This window comes from Ambystoma mexicanum, chromosome 11, assembly GCF_040938575.1.
Source record: "Ambystoma mexicanum isolate Mex_15411 chromosome 11, UKY_AmexF1_1, whole genome shotgun sequence".
NCBI classification, from domain to species: domain Eukaryota; kingdom Metazoa; phylum Chordata; class Amphibia; order Caudata; family Ambystomatidae; genus Ambystoma; species Ambystoma mexicanum.
In genome coordinates, this window is record NC_090934.1 from 420,672,680 (window position 1) to 420,697,155 (window position 24,476).

Genomic DNA, 24,476 nt, shown 5'->3' on the forward strand with positions numbered 1-24,476 from the left:
CAGATTGAGGAAGACTCTGTTGCAGTAATCCAGTCTAGAGAGTAATCCAGTCTAGAGAGGACCAGAACTCTCTAGAGACAGTTTCATGGGAAAGGGAGAAGGCCTCTGAGGAGATGCAGCTGGAAGTGGGCCTTCTTGGCAAGGTCTGATGTGAGGAGAGAAGGAGTGAGAGTCTAAGATGACACCAAGGTTTTTTTGCCTCACAACAGAGTGAGGGAAAGGGTCCCATGGAGGGCGTCCAGACTAGGAAGGAAGGAGGGAGCTGGGGGTCCCAATGTGAAGGATCTCATTTTAACTGGTATTAAGGCAGTGATTGTTAGCAGCACACCATGCCTGAATGGCAGTTATGAATGAGCGAGGAAGGAAGCTTGAAGGAGAGCTGCGTGTCGTCTGCATTACACTGAAGTGAGGAGAGAAGGCGGAGATCAAATGGGCTAGAGGGGCAAGGTAGATGTGGAAGAGCCACAGCGAGAGGAAAAAGCCCTGAGGGACACGGCAGGTGGAGTGAGATGGAGGAGAGGAAAGGGCCCAGTTGAACCTGGGATGATCAGTCAGAGAGAAAGGAGGTTGTGAGGAATTCGACCACCGCACGAGAAGTGTGCGCTCGCCTGGGCTTTTTGATTATTTGAAAATTAATGATGTGAAAGCCTACGAAAATGTGAGTGGCCATTCTGCAATCATTTTCCCTGCTCACTGCATGACAAACGCATAGTCAAGTGTACTCGAGAGGACACAGCCTACAGGCGCCATCCTCCCCAGTCATGTTCAGCTGGAATGTGACAGTCACAGGTACATGAAAGAATCTCAAGAAGGGGGAAGGTGACACCTTCCTGCGGCCATGGGCAGCCTAATTAAAATATCAAATGCTCCATGGATCTGCCTTCCTATTGTCTCAACTGCTGATGGCAGCGCATACTGGTGAGAGTTAATGGAGGGTAGCATGCGGAAGGGGCTTGTTCGCAGAACAGACAAAAAGGGAGGCATGACCAACACCTCTTGGATATGCAATGTGTCAACTTGAAGCTAGTTCCCACACCTCTGTATGAAGGACAGCGAATGGCATGTCTGGGTCCACTAATTTCCGTAGGCAACCCCTGCAGAACAGACCGCTTTCAGAGGGACAAGTATGTGATTTGAGCATTCTCATCACAAACGTCAAGGGAGACCTGCGCTTTCATCAAGAGCCACACAGTGCTCAGTTAACCAGACAGACAGGAAGATGGGTGGGACTTAGGAGTACATTTCACCTCTTACCGTTCCTGTTGCAAAGCACTCTGGTCCTGACCTCACGCATAACAGAAGATTGTTGGAAGGGACCCAGGATTGGTTCAAAGGTAGGCTTAGCCCGCACCAATCACTGGGGCCCATTTGGCTTTAAAAGAGGGCTGAGCTCCTCACTTAGCAGATCATCCGACGACTTCGAAAGGAGGGAGGACTCATTTGGACTCTGGCTGAAGGTACAGTTTGCCCTCCATCTCCCAGGGAACAGAGTAAGATAGACTCCAAGGAGCCATCCAGCAGCTCCAGAACTGGTACCCAGCCACCACAGAGTACCCTGTTAGGTTTAGCCAGCAAGCTTCCTAAGTGTGAAGTGCCAGAGAGTCTCTGAATAAAGGACAAGGCTGTTGCCTGCAAACACCCTTCTCAGCTTTGGGCCGTCCGCCTTAAAGGACGACAAGCCCTGCGAAGAAGCTAAGAGGAGTGCCCCAACAAGCATCAACCAGCGTCCATCTTTTAAGGACATTTGAGGCAGTCAAGCTCTCAAACCGTTGTCACGCTGCAGTCACTAAAACCATCCAAGATGCCTCGACCAGCGTTCCAGATCCAACAACCAGCACAGAGAATGATTCTTGACCAGCCTCGCTTGCCGAACTCCCTGCCGTCTGATACCTGCAGCTGTCTCCCATCTTTAACTCTGTCGTAGGAGCTGCAAAGCATCCTGGAACCTACTTGGCGCTGTCTAGCACCAAGATCATCAAGCATCAGGTACATTGAGGTTCTTTCCCCCTGGTCCTTCTGAGAAGGACCCTAGTGACATTTACAACCCTTTGCTCCCTTGGTGCTGAAACCAAATAACTTTGAACAGTTAAGACTGACCGCTTTACCGACTATCCTCCCGTCAGTATCTAGATTGCTTCCCTTTCCATCATGAAACTGTCTGTCCTCTGTGTTCCTTTACAGGGTGGGTTGTATTTTGTAGTGTGCCAGAACTGTCTGTTATAATAATAATAATAAAGTATATAATTTAACACAACCTTGACTGGACAGTCCCTTTTATCCTTGGGTTATTGTATATTTGTTGTGTTGCAACTAACCAATAATCCATGAACTTGCGGAAATAAGCCTGCTGCTCCGTCCACGTTACCAAAATTGGACAAGGAGGTTTGTAGTTTACTTGTGTTTCCAATCTGTTCAGATCCCTTATGGTGTACTAGAGGGGAGGGGCTGATTGATGGTTTACAAACATTCATCCCTGGACCCCTCGTGCCCCAGAAGTTGATTTGTCACAGAGGTCAACCAGACGCCAAAGGGTGTCACAGAGCCGATTAATGAGGGTAGCATGATCAACCGTATCAAAAGGTAGAGGAAAGGTCAAGACAGATGAGAACGGAAGGAGAGTTGGAATCGTGATTTGAGAGCAAGTCTTCACAGGTGTTCAGGAGTGCAGTTTCCGTGCCTCTGGCTGCTCAACAGATGCAGTGTGGTGGATCAGCTGGGAGATTACTAGCTTCTCCAAGAGTTTGCCCAGGAAAGGCATATTGGCAATAGGGTGGTAGTTTGCCAGGCAGGAGGCGTCAGCAGAAGGCTTTTTGAGGAGAGGGTGCACAAAGGTGTGTGTGAGGAGTAGCAGAAAGGAGTCAGTGGCAAACGAGTGATTGCTGAAATCAGCCAAGGCTGGAGCAAGGGAGGCAATGTTGTTCTTGATATTTCAGGAGGAGCAGGGGAGCACCTGTTTAAAGTAGACTTTCATAGAGAGGACCTGTCTAGAGACCTGATCAGATGATATGGGCAAGAAAGAGGAGAGTAGAAGGGAAGGGGAAAGGGAGGGGGGCAAGGGAGGCTTGAGAGCGAGTGAGGGCAAAGGGAGGGGTGTAGAGGAGAGCGAAGTCAGGATGTCCTGAGTTTTAGTTATCAAGTGAGAAGCAAGAGCAGTGCAGAGGGTCAGGGATGGCAAAGGAGAAGTGCAGACTGCAGTAGGATTGGCGAATTCCTTGCAGATTTTGAACAGTTCAGCTGTGCTGTTAGTGGCCCCAGATATGCGGGCTTGGATATAAGCTGCCATCTTCGAACAGATGGAGTCTGTAATGCCTTTGGAGCAGGCAGCAGGCCAGTCTGCCAGCAGCTCTGCACTTGTGTTTCAGAGAGGCTAGATCGGAATCAAACCAGATGATGTGCTTGGGGGCAGGCTTCATGAAGATCCTCATGACAGTGACAAGGATGTCCAGAGTTTTGGAGATGGAGAGGGGAAAGTTAGCAAGGGCTGTGTCAATGTGAGAGTCAGTGGCCCGAGTGGGGGGAGGGGGAGAATGGAAGTTGTGGCAAAAGCAGCAACTGACACTTGCTTCATCAGTCGAATGACGGAGAAGGGGGCTGGGATCCAGGCGAGAGGACAGGAGAGCATGATCAGACCAGGAGAGAAGTGTGGTGAGAGGGTTGGAGAAGGGGATGTCTGCTGAGATGAGAGCATCCAAGGCGAGTCGGGCTGAGTGTGTCGGATCGGAGGGCAGAATGGTGAAGGAAAGAGTCAGAGGCTGCAGAAGAGTCCAGAGGCACCATCAGGCGAGTCAAGGTGAATGTGAAAAGGAAGTAAAGCATGGAGGTGGAGGTCAGGAGAGGTGAGGTCAGACCACTCAGACGAAAAAGGGAGACTGGGCCAGGGGTCCTGTAGATGGTGCCAAGAGTCAGCGAGAGTATTGGAGAGATACCAAGCCTGCAGATGAGGCATTCAAAGGAGGAGTAGGACTGAATGGGTATGATAGTAGCAAGCACCCATTCAGGGAAGATCAGGGCCACTCTACCCCTAGACCGGTGAGGCCTGTGCTTGAGAGGAACTTGTAACCCCTCTGGGAGGAGTGTGTGTGAATAGGTAGTGAGAGCTGACCGTGTCAGAGGAGTGTTTAATGGCAGAGCGAGAGTACTTAAGTGGAGCTGGTTGCCACCTTTGAAGGTGCTTCGAGGAGGGGTACAGGAATGGGGTACACCGTCTGCAGTGGTGAAGGGGTCAGAGGGGAAACAGAGGGAGAAGTGACAGAAGGGAGGAAGTTGAGAGATGGAAGACGCCCATCAAAGAGGAGGAAGTTGGGCGAAGAACCCTGGTCCATGACACTGCCAATGATGCCCCTAGAAGATGGGAAATGTGCCAAGAGTACCTCCCATCGGGTACCACCATTAATGGGCGAAGAAGAGAAAGGGGAGAGCACTGAGACCATATAGGGAATCCAAAGTTCCGGAGAGGTAACGACAAAGTGGATGTCCATGACAGTCTGCCTGGAAAAAGTGTTGACAGATGTCAGCTATGGGCAGGCCTGAGACCAGGAGATCTTGAATTGTTTTCTTCCAGTCTTCGAACGAGAGACAGGATAGACGATCGAGTAGCAGTTAGAGAAGATAGGGGAGATGGAAAGCACGAGAGAGAGAGAGAGAGAGAGAGAGAGAGAGAGAGAAAGAAAGAGAGAGACTGCACAAGGAATTTACCAGATGGCCTAAAAGCAAGCCAGGCTCAGACCAATAAGGTACACGAGAATGGTAGTCCAGACCAGTGAAGAGTCCTGTGGAGGGTGAGCTGGAAGAGACCAAGGGACTTGGTCCTATGCCAGCCTTCCTTCACCAGCCACAGGAGACCCACTATGCAGAGACCTAGATCTGCTGTTTCACTCACAGCCCAGCAGTAATGCTATAGTCAGTTTGGGCTGGGCCCAGTAGAGGTTGTGGGGCACCTAGAGGTGGGAGCACAGTGATGGAAGGGGGGAGGGAGTCTAGAATTCTGGAAACAGGGAGGAACACCTACGTTTCAAACAGCAAATGCAGAACACACAGATTTGACATTCCTAGATAGACGGAAAAAGCCCAAATATGGCTAATTAAGACAAATTTGCCTAAATGCCAGATATGGATAACCTACAACTGTGGGCGACGTGCAGCAGACTAAGCTTTGCTAATAGGATTAATAAGAGGATGCCAATAAATGCCAAGCCACATATGCAGACAGGCAATACTAGTGTCAGTCTGCATGTATTTTCTTAATGGGGCACATCATTTTTTACTTGACATCAAGGGTAAAGCAAACCTGTTCAGCGTTATTATGTGGCCAAATTGGCTTACATTGGTGGCTCCAGTCTATCCACAGATTCATTGTATGCCATGGCATCTTTGTACTTTGCATCAAGGGTAAAAGCAAACCAATGTGATTATGTGGGACACTGGCAGATCTTGATATAGCCAGTCTGGATATACTTTATTTCTGTGGCATGTCATTTTATACTGGCTGGTGGTCCTTCTAGGGTAACACTGGCATATATTGGTGCAGTATGCATGGACATGATGGGCACAGCCAGCATGAAGACGTTTTATATAATGACATATGTTGTTGGCAAAGGCATCATGAAAATTAATTGGAAAATGGTCCTGTGCACGGTTTCCATCTATTTTTTTCATGTGCTGCTATACAAAATTGGATGGTCAACTCTGGCTTCCTACCCAAAGAAAGTGCTACAAAATGCAACATTTTTGCCAATTATTTTACATTTTACATTTTCTCAAGGGAGAGGTGGGGGGATGGGAACAAATAAACCAAATTCCATTTTGGTTCAGGCTCTCACTGGCATGGTTGCTCCCGCAGATTAGGTGCATACATTTACGACCCTCCAGTTAAATTTAAAAAAAAAATCAAATGCATTTTAAAATCACCTGCCACCACCGCTACAGTCAGGTCACAAAGGCCCCAGCCACAGGAAACTACAGTTGAGAACCTGGGAGGATGATGGCGGAAGAGAAGCCAACAAGACCTTGGCTTGCCTAAACTCGGATTGTTTACTGCAAACTTCCCTAAACCCATCTCTCTCACCACTACATGGGGGACATACAGACATGACTCCAATGTCCAAATACACTCCACGCCTTGCGTCCATGGCAATGTGGAAGATATGTAAAACCCGGGTAAGTTGCATCCTCCAGGTAAATAGTAAATTACACTAGGCAATGAATGTCTCCTATACTGCTCCAAGGCAGAGTACATATTTCCCAACCACTCAATACTGCAAAGTCGGAGTGTTTTTGATGCAAACCTTTGAATTTCTGTGTTCTCTTAATGCCCTTAGATGTATCTCACAAGCAGTTAGCTTTTACAAAGCATGTACAATACAAAATGTCCAGATCTCATCCCTACTCCCAGGCACTCTGTTCCCTGGTTGCACTAAGCAACCTCTGATGCTGCCTTACGCATACAAAGCCTCCCGGACCAGTTTAGTGAATAGGTTTGGACTGAGGACTACTTTATTTTGGACTATGGACAAGCACCTTAGTTTATAGTTTTTAAGGAAGGGAACTGCCTTTTAGAATAGGGTCAGTGAGGCATTTTCTTTATATGTAAATAAAGTTACATGTAAACAATGTCCTCTGGTCCGAGATCTCCTGGCTTGTCACAGTACGTTTTGCTCCTAAAATGCGAAATTCCAGTATTGTTGGGTCCCCTCATTCACTCCAAATTGGATTATCCGAGAGCCCTTTACACTGGGCTGCCTGAATACTGCCCGATTTTGTGAGTGTGTGAAAAGGTTAAGAATGCTCCGTTAGTTTAGATTTTTGCCTGCATAACACCTCTGAGACAATCTTTGCACTGTCTCCCGGTGTATTCTAGGATATTTTTGCCTGGTTATCAAATGGCATCACAGTTAAGCCGCAAATAATCTGGAAAGTACATGTTTTGTATGTAGACCATCTAGATCTCTTTGTTTTGAGTATATTCATGTTTTGGACATCCCAAAACTAGATTTTTTAAAAATCAGTGCGATTGTAGATTTGCTGTCATTGGACCATCAATGCGGAAAAGCCTCAATTTAGTTATCTGCAAGAAAGACCAACTCTTACATCTTTCACACCCAGTTCAGTCTACTCGGTTTTGCACATTAATGAATATTTAAACTCACTTCAACTCGCACAGATCATTCCATCACTGCCTTAATGCATTACCAATTCAGAAATGCATTGGGAGCAAAACATCCTGGATTCCCTTCATGGCTGGGGAAATGCACATTTCCCTTTCTCTTAACACATTCCGATCTTTCAATAAGCATCTCTAAAAGCACATTGACAGGGTCATTAAACAGACCACTTTGCAAACGTCTCATACAGAAGATTTACCTTATGTGTAGAAGTGAAAAAACACACACCTTCCTGCCACCACCACAGGCAGATAGAGTGGAACCCCCGCCCACTAGTTCAAAGCAGTATAGCTTGAGCAGCAGTGCAACCATCCTCCACACGCAGATCAACTGTATTATGTGGCAGCAATAGAAGCACCCCCGAAACACAGATCTCGATCTCTCTCGGAATTGGGATGAGCTACCGCCCAGCGAGTGGATGGCTGAAGCCCTTGTAAACACAGCAGCTGGCATACATATCAGTATTTCAGCTTGACCATTCGAGTGCCTTGTCAGGGCAGACTATACATCTTTTGTAGCACCTCAATAGATTCAGTGGATTTCGAAATAGGGCGTTGGGCGCAAGGAAAAGCAGGCAGGCCCAAACAAACGCTCAGTAAAGCAGGCTCAGTGTTAGAATGGCGCCCTCCCAAAGTAATAAAGCAAGTAAGTACTCTTTTGTATCATCAGAGGGTGTTGGCTTGGTCCGACAGTACAGGAAACCAGGGTGGAGTGGGAGGCTTGCAACAAACGAGACAGGAAATCCTTGATACGCACAGACACAAATGCTACAACAGTAAGATCATTGCCAAACACTGCCCCCTTGGGGAACCTCAGGAAAAAACCTTGGTTAGTGTCAGAATTTCCTTTCCAGAGAATGGGATCACACAGCCTCACTGCAAAGGCATACTAGTTCTGTGGCCTACGGGATGAGAACCCCACATGGAGCCGCTGTCTCAGCTGGTATCGGAATGCAACATGGCAGGACCTTTCGAGTACTCATATTGCAGCTGTGAACACGAGCTGGGCAGATCAGCTTAAATCCTGGAACATCATGGCGAAGAGCCTGAACAATCTCCAAAAAGTACTCACTGCAGTTAATCAGACACTGCAGTTTGAACTTTTCCCCATCTGGTGGATAGCTCATAGTTTAGGTGCTTGCCTCCGACATGGGACCAGCATGCATTGGCAAGTTCAAAGGCTCATCCCATAGCAGATAAACGAATACCACGAATAAATAGAAGTGCCTAGAAGTGGGAAGAATAAGGAATACAGCTCTACTTAGAAGCCTTTAAGTATGAATGTATGCCATAATTCTGCAAATCACAGGAAAAAAACATTTAAGATAAAAAAAATACAAAATAAAATATCTTTGTAGTAGTTTTAGAAGGTAAACTTCAAAGCCTGTTTTGATGATTTCCTGTGTGGGTTTCTGTAACTGAGCAGTATTTTAGCTCTCCAGAAATATCAACAAATCATGGTGGTTTTTATACTGGAAGCCTCATTAAAAATCCTGCCGATCCAACGCAATGGAAAAGATTGCTGAATGCAGATGAAAGATAAGAGTTGAGGGTGGACGTTCAATCGAGATATTTGGGAGCAGGCCGAGGTGTTGTAGGATGAAATCTTATCTACCATCAAGCACCCAGAACCGTCCTTGTGTTAGTTATGCAGAAAAGGGAAAACCATGGCGTAATTATAAAAAATAAAAAATAAATACAAATTCTTTAAAAAAAGAGCCCTGACATGAAATAATTTCCTCTTAAAACACGTAAGAGACATTTTGGAAAACATCAACCGACTGATGGTAAAATGTTAACACGTCCCAGAAATGAGGCTTGCATTGGCTTCAGCAGGAAGCAACCTTTGTCACTCTCTTAGATGGGGACATAGCACAGGTTAGAGTATCCATAAGAAACCTGACTGACCACTGCAGAGCACTTTACAAAATCCCCGACATGCAGCGGCTACGGAAGTACCAGTGGAGTTTACCTGCAGAAAACCTTTCAACTTTAGGTTACATGATGAAAATGAGTTAATTTCAAAAGTCATATATATTTCGCAACAGTATGAATAGCTTTCGTTCTCCTTTGATAATTCTTTATTTCCAGCCAGCAATTATTTAATTTACTTTCTATCCAATTTATCCTCACACTTAATTTCAATTGCACCTATACATTTGTCACTCAATGTTCGACGTTTTTCTTTTAACTTATAAAAACACTCAATCCACTATGTTAAACTGCATTCCAGTTATCAGGGCAATTTGAGGATTATGAAATATGGAATTTAAATTCTGATAAATCGAACTGAAACCCTTTCAAATCTTCCTTCAAAAAAGGAAGCCCAAGGTTTTGTCCCCAATTAGGACAAAGGTATTACGTGCCAATTCCTTGCTACAATCGCGAAATAGTCAATCTTCCAATCCAGGATAAGAAGAAGGCTAGGAAGACCAATACATTGTACAATGGTCTACAACAAACCCTGCCCCATCAGGTAGTACCCCTCATTTCATCCAGCCTCAGTGGATGAACAGACGTTCTCCCAATTAGTTTTGCAATAAGGCAAGTCCCCAACTAAATAGACATATCTCACGAACTCCACAGAAACAGTTTGGAAATTTCACTGGGGGTAGTATCACATTAATACTCCAAATTCCCCTCTGGTGTTGCTTGTACCACATATTAATAAAGCCTTAATAAACGAAAATACAACAATCCTTAAGCCAAAGCCCCCATCTGATCCCAATTACAAGATGATAGACTAACGACCATTTTACACACACCCAAATACTTCATCTCCACTGCTCCCCAAAGGCGAGACTTGGAGAAGGTGCAACTACTAAAATAGAAGTGTGCACTGTAAACTTGCACTAACAGAAGTATTTATGTCCGAAGTTGGAGGAGTGCAAACACTTTGCTGTCACCAATCATAATAAGGGCATATACATTATGAGAGCGAGATGCAAGGAAAGGTAGAAAATAATAGCCAATGGATAGAAGGAAGGCAATTAGTAGAATAGAAAGACAAACTGTGGAAAAACTGTGGAAAAAAGAAAGGTCCAACATATAACTGCAAAATAGCATTACACTTGCACTAGTTGTGAATTAGTTAATTTCAGAATTATGTAGAATTATGCAATTGAACTGCAGAGTTGAAACAGATTTCCTGCAGTCATGATTCTTTTATAACCTGCGCCCTGGCCCCTTCAGATATAATAGGAAAGATGGCAGCCTTCCTGACAGTTCTCCTTTAAAGGAAAAAAAATGGCATAGCATCATTGTTCAGAAGAAATTCAATTTTAGAGAATATTGCTGTGGGGATTGGAGAGGTTCTTATACTGCACAAGGTTTAGGTTTAGGATTCGCCCCCTAAATAGAGAAAATCGTTACATCTGAAAATTGACTGTAGGAGGAACAGAATGTAGAGATGATAGGAATGTCTTCATTTTATAGGAACATTTTTACGGGCGCCCTCAACATTTAAGTCAAGGAAGCCCTCCTTTCACACCACTTTGGTGACACTATATGCCTCATTAGGAGTGTTTTAGTAACAGGAGAAAATACTATGTGGGGCAGGAGAGTAAAATTTCCCTCTGCCAAAAACAAGGAGGGATTGGACTGAAGTGACCCCAGCCCCACTCTCCCTCTGGCTTTCAAGAATGGAGAGGGACTGATCAGAACGATAGACACCCCACTTCCTCAGAGATGCAGGGTAGGACGTTTCTAGCACCCATCCGTAGGCACAATCTCAACCACCCATCACCATTGAAGGGGGTGGGCAAGACGATCCCACCCAGAAGGCAAGGACAATAGACTTCAAAGCTCGTCGGGGAAGAAGGGCATCTCAGGAGCTTGGAATGAGGACCTTTGGTGCTAGGCCAGGGAATCCCACCCAACCAATGAGAAGTTGGTTTACTCACGCATCCTTAGGGCCTCCCTGGCTGAGGTCAAAGACTTGCCGCGGATTCAGATACCACATGAAAGACTGGATGATCTTTGTACCCTGTGGAAAGATTGAAAAAGAGAACGATGAGGAAAGGGACTCTAAGTGGAAGTGATGATTAGAATACACAATGTTATGTTCCTTAATTCCATTCCTTTGGCACAACACCCACACAGTGCATTCGACTGGAGCCATCTGTACACAATGTGTTGCTTTAAAAAAGGAGGCACCGCACATACTCCCGGCTCGCCACCCTCACAAACACATACCCATAATCTTCGCAAACAACACCCATAGCTTCTCGATTCCTGAACTCCCCTCTGATCTATCAATATTTCCAACTAACTCTCTACCATTAAATATGGGATGGCTTTGTACTCAGTTAAACTCTACCAAAACAGAGGTACTCTCCTTGCCTGCCAAATGCGCACTCTCATCTCTTCCCCTTTCCCCTCTCATTGGTTCCCACCCAACACTCTCCCATACTCTTCTTCAGCTAGTAACCTCAGCCTAATCTATGACCCTTCTCACAACTTCTCTACTTTCAACTCCATAACTGGAAAAGCAGCTCACCGCAACCTCCTAAATATTAGGAACATCATGCACTTCCTTCCAGTCAACACTGCCTGCTAGCAATTCTTAACCACTCCTGTCGTCTCTAAACTGGACTACTGTCCAGCATCCTCTTTAGTGTCCCCAACTATGCTTTCTGTCCTCAAGACAAGATGATGAACTTTGCTACCATGACTCATTGAACTCCCTCACTTCATACCTACATCCGTTCACAAATCTATCGACTGTAAGGCACCACTGTATCTATTCTCCTCTATCCAACTCTACGAGCCTTCTAGTAATCACTGCTTTGCCTCCTCCACTACCCTTGCCACTCCTCTCCCTCCCTGTGCTTCCTCTCACTTCCGCTCCTTCCCTCTTCCTGCTCCACTTGCATGGAATTCTCTTCCCCACGACATCTGAGGAACATTCCACACGGATTTGTTCAGAATCCAACAAAGAATCCTATACTCCTCCACTCTAGCACTTCACCCATCATGGTCTCATCCAGGCTGAGAGCACAGCTGGGCATACTGCCTAACTTTACTTAAAAATGTAGAATGTTGGTTGTCCTTAATCTATGTATGTCCACTTACATATTTCCCCCGGTGACTGTTCGATGTACTCCCCTCAACAACCTGGTCAGAATGTCCCTCAATCTCACCACAAGGTAAGAAGCTCACTGCTCCCAGTCAAATCTGATTTCTTATCTATTGTACGTTCTTTTGTGATCAAAAGAGCATTGTTCCTCCCTGTATGCAAATAAATCAAATAAGGAAAGGGAATTATAGACTAGAAGTCTAACAATCCCTAAAGTGAGTAAAGGCTACTTATGTCTAACCTCCATCCAGTTTGCACCATTTTTTTGGGAGACTTCTAAACACCCATTCCAAAAGGGAGGTGGCAGCCTATTTGGATATACCTAAAGGTTCACAAGCAGAGGCTTGCACAATTAAGCATCAACCCTGGAACTGGTATCCGGGCAGCAGTGCTTGCAAAGGCACACGGACTGGACCAAGAATACACTTTGCAGATACTGTCAACACAATGTGCCTCTGAAACACCACTGAAGCTACCTTTAGTTTGAGACTTGAATGCCCTTCAGAGGTGGTGGTGGTGGAGATGCTTCACTACCTAGCACTCCAGGTACAACACAGCAGACAAAGCTGCAGCTGCAGGTTGTCTTGGGGGGCAGGGAGTAGTACCTTCGGATGTCAGTGTTGAGCAATCTCAAATTTGGGAAGCGATTCAGATATTTGAAGCCCTGTGCACATCGACAATGTGTAAAATGTGCCCTGATGCTCAGAAGGATGGGTGGAACCACAAAGAAAAATTATCCTTCTGGAAAATAGTTTGCACACACCTACTACAATATACAGCAATTCAACAAGGACATTTTACAGATGAGCAACTAATTAAACCATGGCCTTGGGTTTAAAAGGCTTATGAACCGACACGTTCACATCCCAAACAGTAAGTAGGTTCTAGCCACTAGGGAGAAGAAAAAAGGAAATGGATTCAGGACATCGAAACTGCATTTAACAGGGAGGTGCAGAAAGAACTGCAGGGCACAGTTGAGTGTTCTCAAACTGCTAGGACGAAGAAGTGGGAGGTGGCCAATTCGGAACCTAGACAACTAATAAAAAGGAGGTTATCGAGCATGCACAACAGTGGACCGCTAGCCCTCTCCCCAAGAGCCAAAAGCAGAAGCAGATCTACTGCCACTACTACTGGGATTTCACAACGGTTTACACATTTTTAATGTGGTCTTGTGAAAGATCCAGTCAACCCAAGGTCTGCTCCTTAGAGATCACAGCCCCAAGAGTATACTTTCCAGAGAGGAGTGAAGCATCAGGTCTTCCTGTTTGACCAAGCATTATGGTAGATTAATTGGAGGTTCCACTTACAGAAGTAGGAGATAGGAGAACCACAACAGTTGGCTAGCTAGTGGCCACCAGCCTTAAACTGAGATAGGACTACACAATAACTTTAGGACAAAAGGAAAGGGAGAGAACAAAGAAACAAACACATTTTCCCCTGGCAGGAGGAAGGCATCCCCAGGAGTGCACTGTCTTCCCCATCCAGAAGCCATGATGTTGACACACCTTGTTCTCTTGTGATAAGACACCAACACACGCAGAGGACCTCGCGTCCTAAAGATCTCCAAGACTGAAAATCAAGCCCAAAAATGCATCTCATTAGGGAAACTGCTGAACATGGAAAAATCACTACTACACGCACTATCGCTGGGAACATGACATGTGGAATAATGCCAGCGTTGTAGTGCCAATCTGTAAAGGAAGGAATCTGGTTTCCACCCTCAGTCTTGTTTGAGGTCTATGAAAAACAGATTGGCACAAACTTTAATCACAAAGGCTTTCAATGGCAGGAAAATGGCTTCAACTACAAGAGGTAAACGTGCAGCCTTTGGTCCAATGAGGAATATGGGTCTTGTATCCTCAGAAGGCCCATTGTGGTGCCCGATGCAAAAAGGATCAACAATTGCTTGTTAGGATTTGGTATCCAGAGTCTAAAATTTGGGCCCGCCACAGGGTTGTGAGGAGAAGGGAAGGGAACCACCATTTCATGTCCTACTTGGCCTCGGGATGTAAAACAATCTAACTCAAAATCAAGATAGGATTTCCAATCAAAAGGAAAAAAGGAGGCAACTATAACAGAGCAGTCATGCTCAACACAAGGGAGGAGGAAGGCTGGTAGTAAAGTACAGTTATTCCCAATAGTTACCCCCAACATCATAAATGTTTACTGAAAAATATACACCTTATTGCAATCCTACATACAAGATCTAGAAGGTCAAATAAGTACTTGGAGTTAAAACTTAACATAGAAAAAACAGTAATGCTTTTGGAGACCTAACCCACTCCTAAACTAAACATATGCCCATTACCTGGTGGTGGGTACAATATATAGAGCTGGGGGTGGGTGGCAACAAAAGTGGAACCCTGTACAAAAGTAAATATCAATGCATAGATAAGCCCCAAAATGCTAACCAATGAATAGTTACTGTAGTTTTCCCAAGCTGTAGAACATAGTAAAAGGAATACAACAAACGTAGACTAGTTTATATACAGCACCTGGAAAGGGGTAAACCCGTTAGTTGACAATGTACAAGGGTTTGGGGGGTAATTAGGTCGACAATACCAGACCCACAAAGTTTCTTTGCACTCCTAGGAATTCAGGGATATAAAAACAACTACTATTTTGATACAGTAAAACGACATTCCTAAAGACAGCACTGCAATGCAAAGACTTTAAAATGTTCTCCAAACCAGTAATACATACGAATCCAATATCTTATCAAAAACTCTGGGGACTCAGGAAAAAATGTCAATGCTCAGGTAAGTAAAACAAAAGAGTTGATGGCTGGAAGGTTTAGAATAAATCTTGACCTCTGGCATTGCTCTGGGCAACCCTCCAGACCATCGTTCTTCGCCTGCCAAGCCATTACAAAAGGGGAAAAACCATATGTAAATCAGGCTTGGTCCCACCCCCAAAGGGGTAGTCCAGCCCGAACTGCTAGGTCACATCCCTTTTGCACGAGACCACAAGCATCCCCAGACATGTTTCAGCCTTGTTGGGCGTCATCAGTGAGGAGTAGCTTGGGTCTCTAGGCCCAGCAGGCAAGGGGCCCACGTCTGGGCATACCCTTCCCACTCGGGGTGACAATAGCAAAACAAAAGAGTTGATGGCTGGAAGGTTTAGAATTCGGGCTGGACTGCCCCTTTTGGGGTGGGGCCAAGCCTGATTTGTATATGGTCTTTCCCCTTCTGTAATGGCTTGGCAGGCGAAGAACGGTGGTCTGGAGGGTTGCCCAGAGCATTGCCAGTGGTTAAGATTCATTCTAAACCTTCCAGCCTCACCTCTTTGTTTTTGCTTTGTCACCCTGAGTGGGACGGGTATGCCCAGATGTGGGTCCCGTGCCTGCTGGGCCTAGAGACCCAAGCTACTCCTCACTAATGAGCCCCAACAAGGGCGAAACATGTTTGGGGATGCTTGTGGTCTCGTGCAGAAGGGATGTGGCCTAGCAGTTCGGGCTGGACTGCCCCTTTTGGGGTGGGGCCAAGCCTGATTTGTAGATGGTCTTTCCCCTTCTGTAATGGCTTGGCAGGCGAAGAACGGTGGTCTGGAGGGTTGCCCAGAGCATTGCCAGTGGTTAAGATTCATTCTAAACCTTCCAGCCTCACCTCTTTGTTTTTGCAATGCTCAGGTAAGTACCTTGAAAAAGTAATTTGGAGGCGTGCCCTATGAGAATTGTGGCAGGTCAGAAGGAGGCAGACACTGAGGACACTGCAAAATATGCACTTCTACTTTAACGTTATTCATTTTGTTGGTGCACTGGCGTGACCATGCTTGCTGACCACCCTCCACCCACCCCCAACCCAGCTCAGTCCCCATAAACGTGCATCATGAACTATGGTATTTGTGTATTGTTTTTGTTACGTGCCAAAAGCCCACAGGCAAATGGCCCAAAATGTCGCCCTCACAATTACGACAGCCAAAAATGCAGACTTTTCTTCAGACCCCCCCATTACACTAAATAATATATATGGTAATGTGTGGTGCAGGGGTCTCCCCCCACATATGTATGTGGTGCAAGGTTTTTTTTTTTTTTAAATAAATAAAAATAAGTCAGCATTTTCAGCCGTCGTAATAGTGGTCGCAATAATCACATAGATCCGGAACAACTGCCCTAACTACACATTTTAATGAGGGGGTGGTGGTTGGGCCAAGTGGAGGAAAGGGGACTATGAACTAGGAGTACAGTAGTCGCTACACCGAGTAACTTTTTTTTTTTACTTCTACGTCCTGTCCCTTTTCCTCCATACTGTATGGGCGATTCCAATGCAACTGGTACTTAAGGGAGTTGATGATCTAACTGGTTTAAAGCCAACACATTTCTAAGCACTGCCTGGCCAAATGCAGAATCTTCTTGTGAGTGGGCATCCAGATAGTAATGACAACAGAAAGCCGATGGTGTTGCCCAGGTGGCTACCTTGCTGATCACGTCCCATGAAATGAGAAACGAGACCCTGAAATGCAACTGGCAACGTTTTTGATCTTTTTAAACTTCTCGAATACTATCAGGAAGCGTTTTGCACTGAACTTTGTATGCTTTGACCATCCAACAATCGGTGCCTTGGATGCTAGCTTGCCTGGTGAATTTCCATTGAATGTTACAAAGAGGGCCTCAGAACCTCTGAATGGCTTGGTCCTGCTTAAATAGAAATTGAAAGCTCCGCCTTCTAAACGGTGCCAGACCTTGTCAGCTTGCGATTGTGGATTAGGAAAGAGTGGGTAATACAATATCGTGGTTTATGTGGAATTCTGCTACAACCCTTGGCTAAAAAGGAGGGTGTGTGCATAGAATCACTTTGTCCATGTGAAATGTCATACGGTTCGGATGCTGCCAGAGATTGAAATTCAATCATTCTTGTTGCGGACGTTAATACCACTAACAACTGATTTTAGGGTTACAAATGCAATATCTATTATAGGCATCGGCTCAAATGGTTTACGTGCTAGTGCTGCTAGAACAATATTGAGATCCCAGGAGGGACGAAGTCTCCTTCCTGGAGGAAAAACACTGGTTAGCCCATATAGGTTTCTTCTGGCAATAGGATTAGCAGAAGCAAAGTCATTTGATCTGATTTCTTATATGCCCCTAGAGCAGCTCCTGGAAAAAATATGCTGAAAAAGATTATTCAGCGTACAATTCAGAGGGTCAATACCATTCTGTGGTGACCAGTGACAAAACCTTGTCCACTTTGTGTATTGGCTTCTAGTGAGGTCCTTTATAGCTCTCTGAATTCTGTCCAAGTTATCTTCAGACAGCCTAAAATAGACTGAAGTTAGTTTTTCAGGCACCAAGGTTCTAGGGCCATCGCTTGTGCGTTGAGGTGAAGCACTGAAACTCCCATTTGAGACAACATCCACCTGGATTACTTCCAGCTTGAGTGGTCTCTGGTAGGTCATCCGTGTGAGGTCCGAGTATCAAGCCCTGGGGACCCATAGAGATGCATTGGAAGTAGCTTGCAATTTCTGGATAGCTTGAACTTGTTGAGAACCTTCCACATCAATAGGGGTCGACGGGAATGCATAGTAGATAATTTCTGACCAATCTATCTGAAAGGCATCTCCTTCAGATTTCTCACCTTGGCCCTTCTAAGAGGCGAGCCGCTTGCATTTGGCACATCTGATCATCGCAAACCAGTGCGATGACTCAGGGAATTTGTCCCTTCTCCCCAAATGGGAGCACCTTCCTGTGAGGCTAGGGAAGTGAAACCGCTCCGTCACATCCTCCCTAGGGGTCGAGGCAAGTGGGACCTCACCGGGAGCGACCCCTTCCCCTTTAGGGGACAAGGACTGCTGTTTCCTTGAGGAGCTTTCTACAGTAGTACGCACTATGGTCAACATGACAGACTCTTCATTACCAGAGGCCTTTGTATATCAAGACTGGGACGAAGAAACTCCTCAGAGATATCATTATCTTATTGGAAATTAACATGTCCCTTTAAACTCAAATATGGAACGCACGGAGACGAGCATGTTAATAACATACGCTGGAGAGAGCAAGAGAGGGGAACACATATGTGGGCTAGAGGGGGCCCCACACAGTGTTGCTGAGCGGAGGCAGAGTACGCACCAGTGAGGAGACCAACGAGCTTCGAACTCGCCCGCAAGAGCAGGCTGGGACATCAAAGCGACAGCATAGCCCCGGCACAAGAGATCAACAGGGCATAATCCCGACAAGAGGCTGGAACGCCAAAGTCACGATACAGTACCGGTATAGGAGCCCGTCACGAAAAACAGACACCGAAGCTGCGGCGCAACGTCAGCATGAGAAAACAGCAGGGCAGTAGCCCAGAACAAGAGACTGGGATGCCAGAGCTATGGGGCAACCCCGGTGTGATATACTAGAAAGAGAGAAACCAAGAAGAAGATGGTGGCGAGACCACTGAAAACCTGTGGTGGACAGACGATCCCAGAACCATCGCAGATACCACTACGCCTAGAGTCCGAGAGCAGCCGGCCCTTCACCAGAAGACTGGAACACCATTTTGGAGAAAGACCACACTGAGCAGCATGCCGATAAAGGCAACGCGACCAGGCTTAGAATCCCAAGAAGAGGTCGCAGAGGAACAAGCCTCCCGAGGACTTTCCCCTACATCGTAGAGGTAAGGGGGAACACACCGGAACAACTGGACATAAAGACAATATCATACAAACCAATTGTCCCAGTAGAAATTATGAGTCAGACTTATCCTTGTAACAGATGAAACTCAGTTGTTGGGATACAAGTGAGAAATACCATTGTGAAGAAAGAAAAGTAAATATACCAGTGAATCAAGTTAATAAGCAAGTAGAGCAAAACAAGCAGAGTTGCACTTCATCCAGAGAGAAAGATTATCTGAATAATAGTATCCTCCTAGGATACACTGCAACAGATAAAAACTTGATAGCTTGGAAAAGAACCTGAAAAAGGGGATTCCCAAGGAGGTCAGAGTACAAGGAGGTTAGAGTACAAAAAGCAATCAACAAATTACAGAACTTAAAGAAATCTCAAGAGACTATTACCAACTTTCAAGATCCCTAAATAAGTCTACAGATCGGTACTAAAGTACCTTCAAGGATAAGGGAGATTCTCTGAATATAGTTTAGTTAGGATAGTTTTGGACTACGATCAGTTTCCTTTGGACATCTATGACAATGACAAGCACTTTAGAAATATAGGCAGGGACCACCCATAGAGATAGGGGAAGTTAAGCATTATCCTTTACTTTAATACAAGTATGCGAATCATGTCTACAAAGTGTCTGTGTCCTCCTGACTCGCCACACGGGTATATCTCTGGAAGACCCCAAATCAAGAATGATTTTGAAGACTGTCCTCCGCCATCACCCATTCACAGAAGCTCGCTCAGTCTGCTGAGCTTGTCGGTTTACGTGTTTTTCTGACCCCGAGACCTAAGTTGCTGAAGCCATAAACCTTGCTCTATTGCCTATTCCCACAACTGGAGGGCTAGTTTGCACAGGATCAGGGATTTGGTCCCGACCGGTTTGTTGACGAAGAACATCGATGTAGTACTGTCCGTTAGAATCGGTACCACTCTGTTCTGCAGCAGAGGAATGAAAGACTTCAATGCCAGAAATAGGCCTTTCAACTTGTGAGAATTTATGTAGGTCTTTGTCACTGGAAAGCCACAATCCGTGAGCTGTGAGAGTTGAAGGTTGTACTCCATTCTACGTGTCTGTCGTTACTAATGCAGCATGTGTTATAGGGTGAAACTGAGCCACACTCAAAAAATTGCAGTCCGCCCCCCCCCCCCCAACCATAAATGAAGACCCTGATCGAGTGAAGCAGGGATCACTACTTTGTCTGATTAAGATACTGTCTCTTGGTCTCATGAAGCTGCTAAGTGAAGTTGTATCCTCCTCATTTCAAATCTTGCTAATGGTACTGAAAGGATGCAAGTAGCAAAGGAGAGCCAACAGATGTGGATACCACCACACTGTCATGCATTCCCTCGGCACAAGATGCTTCCCTACTGCCAAAACATTCCCCATGCCAGACGGCCAAAAGGATATTCTGGCTTGCATGGTGTCCCATTGGAAACCTATGAACGAAAGTCTGAGTGGGCGTAAACTCCGAATTCTTGGTACTGTCGAGAATCCCAGATCGAAAAGTATGTCGATTAGGGATTATAGGGTCAATTTAGTTTCTTGGGGAAAATCAACCCTGATCAGCCAATCGTCGAGATGTGGTAGACATGCCGACCCCTGTTTAGAAAGCTGGCTATTGCATTTTATCTTTGTGAAGACTTGTGGTGCTGAATTTAGGCCAAATGGAAGGACCCTAAATTGGCAATGCTTCACCATGAGCACAAATGTGAGGAAGTGACGATGTGGATGCCGTATTGGTATGTGCAGGTAGACGTCCTTTAGGTCCAGGGCACAGAGATACTAACACCACCCTTCCTGTATGAGCAGTTGGAATGTTAGGGGGAGGAACGAACACAGGTAAGCAAAACCTTTGGAAACCACTGAAATTAACCAGCTGTCTGCAAAATGGTGACACCGCAGCTCCTTGTACAGAGCCACTCTGCCCCCCCCGTACCCCCCAGGAGATTCGTGGACTGACAATATCATGGTTTCTTTGGTTCGGAGGCATGTAGAGGAGGGAGGAGAGTAGAAACCTTTAGGGTTAGTGCTCTGCTGCTTCCAACTCCGAGTATTAGGTGATTGATCTGATTGCTTAGCCGGCCTTTCTTTCTTGGAAGCATCTGAAACCCTTGATCGGGCGTCATAGCTGGGCTAAGCCTGTGAAAGGGTCTTGGATGTCGGCTTCATAAGACTAGGCAAATATTTAGCTGTCTGGTGCAGGTCTTTTTCTTTGTCAATTCGTCATCAATAGATGAATGAAAAAGATGCATTTCCTTCAAAAGTAGGGTCCAAGACCCTGGCCTGTACATCATTCGTGAACTTCGTGGCGCATATCCAGGCCGATTTCATATCAACCCCCCCCTTGACCGCCCACCAAGCACATTCCCCTACCGGCAGTATCTACGTGATCTAAAGAGGACTAGCAAATCGTGTGCGGCCATCTTTGCCTCAAGCAGACCAGATCTAAATGCTGCTTGCCTCTCAACCGGGAGATCCCACATAGTCAGCAATTTCCCTCCATAGGCACGGATTAGCTGCTGCCAATAAATGCATCCGCATTTGCCTGGCGGAAATGAAGGGTTGATTTTAAAAAGACTGTCCTTTGAAACGACTCCAATAGCTTGTCCTCCTTGTTAAAAATGACAGAGGATGTTTCAGAAGCAATTGCAACAACAGACAAATGTGGTTGCTGATGAGAGGCAAGTAAAGGTCCTCAAGTTGTGTGTATAATGCATTCAACTTTGCTGACCGACTGACAAGAGTGTGGCTTTGCCCATATCTTTATTGGAACCTCCAATACATCCTTCTGTGTTGGAATGCCTGATCTAGATGAAGCTTGCAGTGCTAAAACCTCTGCTAAAATGCCCGATTCTGGCCGTTATTGTTGCAGGCCGGATGGGAACACCCAAGAAATCTGCTAATCCTTTGTGAAAAGCATTGGAAAGAGGCATATCAGCTTTATTTTTGTACAAATCCTGGCTCTTGCTCCCCAAACTTAAAGCAGACCGCTTCCTCGTTCTTGGGGCCTTATGCCGGGACTCCATTGGTCTTGACTGCAGGCTGAAGTAACATTTTGGTGGTGGAGGCAGAAGGGGATGCTTCAGAATTTAAAGTGGCGACGGAACCAGTAGAGGCTGTGGTGGTGGTACTGGATGAGGCACTTGTTGCTGTGGGAGAACATCCTAATGAGGCCCTTCAGTAATTCTGACATATGAGGACACTTCATGAGATTAAGAAAGCTCTCAAACAATCTGTCCTCACATGTTGGAGAACTCTAACGAAATGTGAGGTGGCACTGATGTTCGTGTCCAAGTCGATGTGAATAGAACCCAAGGAACTTGTATGGGCTGAGGTGCGCCCGGGCACATCCACGCTCTACCATTCAACCGTTGCAGTAGACTCCTTTGCTATAGTTTCTTGTGCAACTGAAGCTCACTCCACTTTGAACTTGGGGCCTAGAAGATCTCTCCATAGCTCTGGGAGGAGGGTTCACAGTAGATGGCACCTTATCTAAATATACAGAGTGCACAGGTGTACTTTCCTGCCATTTTATGCACCTCAGAATGCAGGGGTAGAGTGGGAGTGTGCAGGGGCAAACCGAGCCTGGTGTGACACTCTTCAAAGCAGGTCTTGCTGGACCCTCAGTGTATTTACTGGTTCTCTTTTGGACCTTGGAGCAAGCTAAAATCGGCTTTCTCCCCTCAGCAGCATTGTTGGGAGTCTGCCTAGAGACCCTCCCCTCAGGCAAAGGCCCGGTCGCAGAGCCAGCCGGCTCCTCAGATGAAAGTCCGGTCACAGAGCTTATAAGCCCTTCGGTACTAGGCCTGGTACAGTCGAAGGACCAATCTGTGCTTGCAGCGGCAACTGCTTGAACTTCAGGCCAGTTACCAGTGAGATGATCTTTCCGACCCTCTCCCAGTCAGAGCACTTCCGGCAAAGGAGTCCCTCCTTTGGGGTACTTGGGAATTAAGGTGTACTTACCTTTTTGAGATTTCATGTGTGCAAAGTTCTTCAGGTGGTCTTGAGGCAACCTAGAGAAGATTTCTCTCCACCTCCCTGTCAAGGTATCGCACAGGAGTCCCCACCGGTGGTCGGGCACAGGCACTCCCAACAGAGCATTAAAAATTGTGAGTCAATGGGGATTAAAGAACCCTCGAAATGATAAAGCGATAGCAAGAATAAGAAACACTCATCCCTGTGCGCAAAATAAGATTCGGAAGAGACTAAAAGGGGTAGTCGAGCAATTTGCAGGTCGTGTTTTTGAAATTAATGTATGTCCTGATGAAGGGTCGAAGGAGTAAATATTTTTACACACAGAGTAGCATTCTCATCTGTACTGGTATTGCAAAACATACAGGCTGTCACTCACAAGAAGCACACCCTGACCCCGTCAGGGCAAGCTCTCCCTAGGTGGCCGGTGTTGCGCCGTCTATCTAATATCACCAACTGGGTAACAGGCTTTTGGAATGTCAATCAACATTCCAGGAGGCTAAAAGATCCGAAGAATATGGGATATACCGTTTGTACGTAGTATTAACTATGCATGCCTGGTACCCGCAGTTCACCAATTGTGTCTTAAGTGTTTTAGCCTGTGCAATGTATTTTGAGGTGTGTGTGTGAAGCGTCGACGGTACCTCAGAAACTGACTGAATGGAAGGTTGTCTTGAGTTCTTGTGGGTGGTAGCTGGAATAAGCCAACAGCGAATTACGGTCCGTCTGTTTTTATTAATATACTCTGGAATACAACCGTCCCTCACATGTAGAAATCTGTAGGTTGAGGAAGTGTAGCTCATCTATTTATCACTACCAAACCTTTATCTGGTGTAGAAAAGGGTTTGGCGGACAGATATATACGATTCCTTAAAGGTTGGCCAGACTGGGTGCGAAGATGGCCCCACCCATGGCCGTCCCCGAGACCTGCTGGTAAAAGGTACTGTAACACAGAAAATAGTTCCTGGTCAGAGCTTTTTCAGCTAGCTGAGTTATGAACACTGGAGGTACATTGGACAGTTCAATACCAGATTCTAGCAAGCCTTTCATCATAGACAAGGTTTCCTGTTGTGGGATCCTCGTGTAGAGGGACTCAATGTCCTTAGCGACCAGCCACTCCGTTTCTTTGTCATACTCTAGTGTGTCTAAGAGAAGGAGCATGGCTGTGTAGCCTTTTAAGTATGATTTCATTTCCCTTTGTGTCTCCCTACAGGAGACGGAGGTGACCGCCCAATCCGCAAATGTGGATAGTTGCCGGAGCTATGCCAATGCAAGAATAAAGTGGTCCTGAAGAAGATTACCCCACTAGTTTTGGTCATCCAAACCGGTTGACATCACAGATCATGAGATCCATCATGATCACGATGGTGTTCACTAAACTAGTCTCGGATACGTCCCAAACCCATATATAATCTCTTGGAGGGAATATTGCTTTTAGGATATCCCATATTCTTGCAATATTTTTGCAATCCTGGAACGTTGATTGACGTTCCAAAAGCCTGCTACGCAGTTGGTGAAAGACAGGAAATTCCATGGGGCTGCACGCTTCCTTTGAATGCAGATGAGACATGATTTAATTAGAACCGTCTCAACCCACCCTTGTTCCTTTGGATTTTTAACTGAGTATGATTTATTGAGTGTGATCAAGTACTGATGAGGGACAGTTTCT

General features: G+C 45.8%; 1 protein-coding gene across 17 annotated transcripts in view; it reads right to left on the bottom strand.

The window, feature by feature from the left end:
* The window catches only part of DGKZ (diacylglycerol kinase zeta), a 1,700,725-nt gene that overhangs the window by 738,095 nt on the left and 938,154 nt on the right, over positions 1–24,476 (bottom strand). For all 17 annotated transcript variants that reach the window (XM_069623235.1, XM_069623234.1, XM_069623231.1 and 14 more), the window contains one exon: positions 11,062–11,144. In XM_069623235.1, the coding sequence (XP_069479336.1) occupies positions 11,062–11,144 (83 nt within the window). The remainder of the gene's footprint in view (positions 1–11,061; positions 11,145–24,476) is intronic.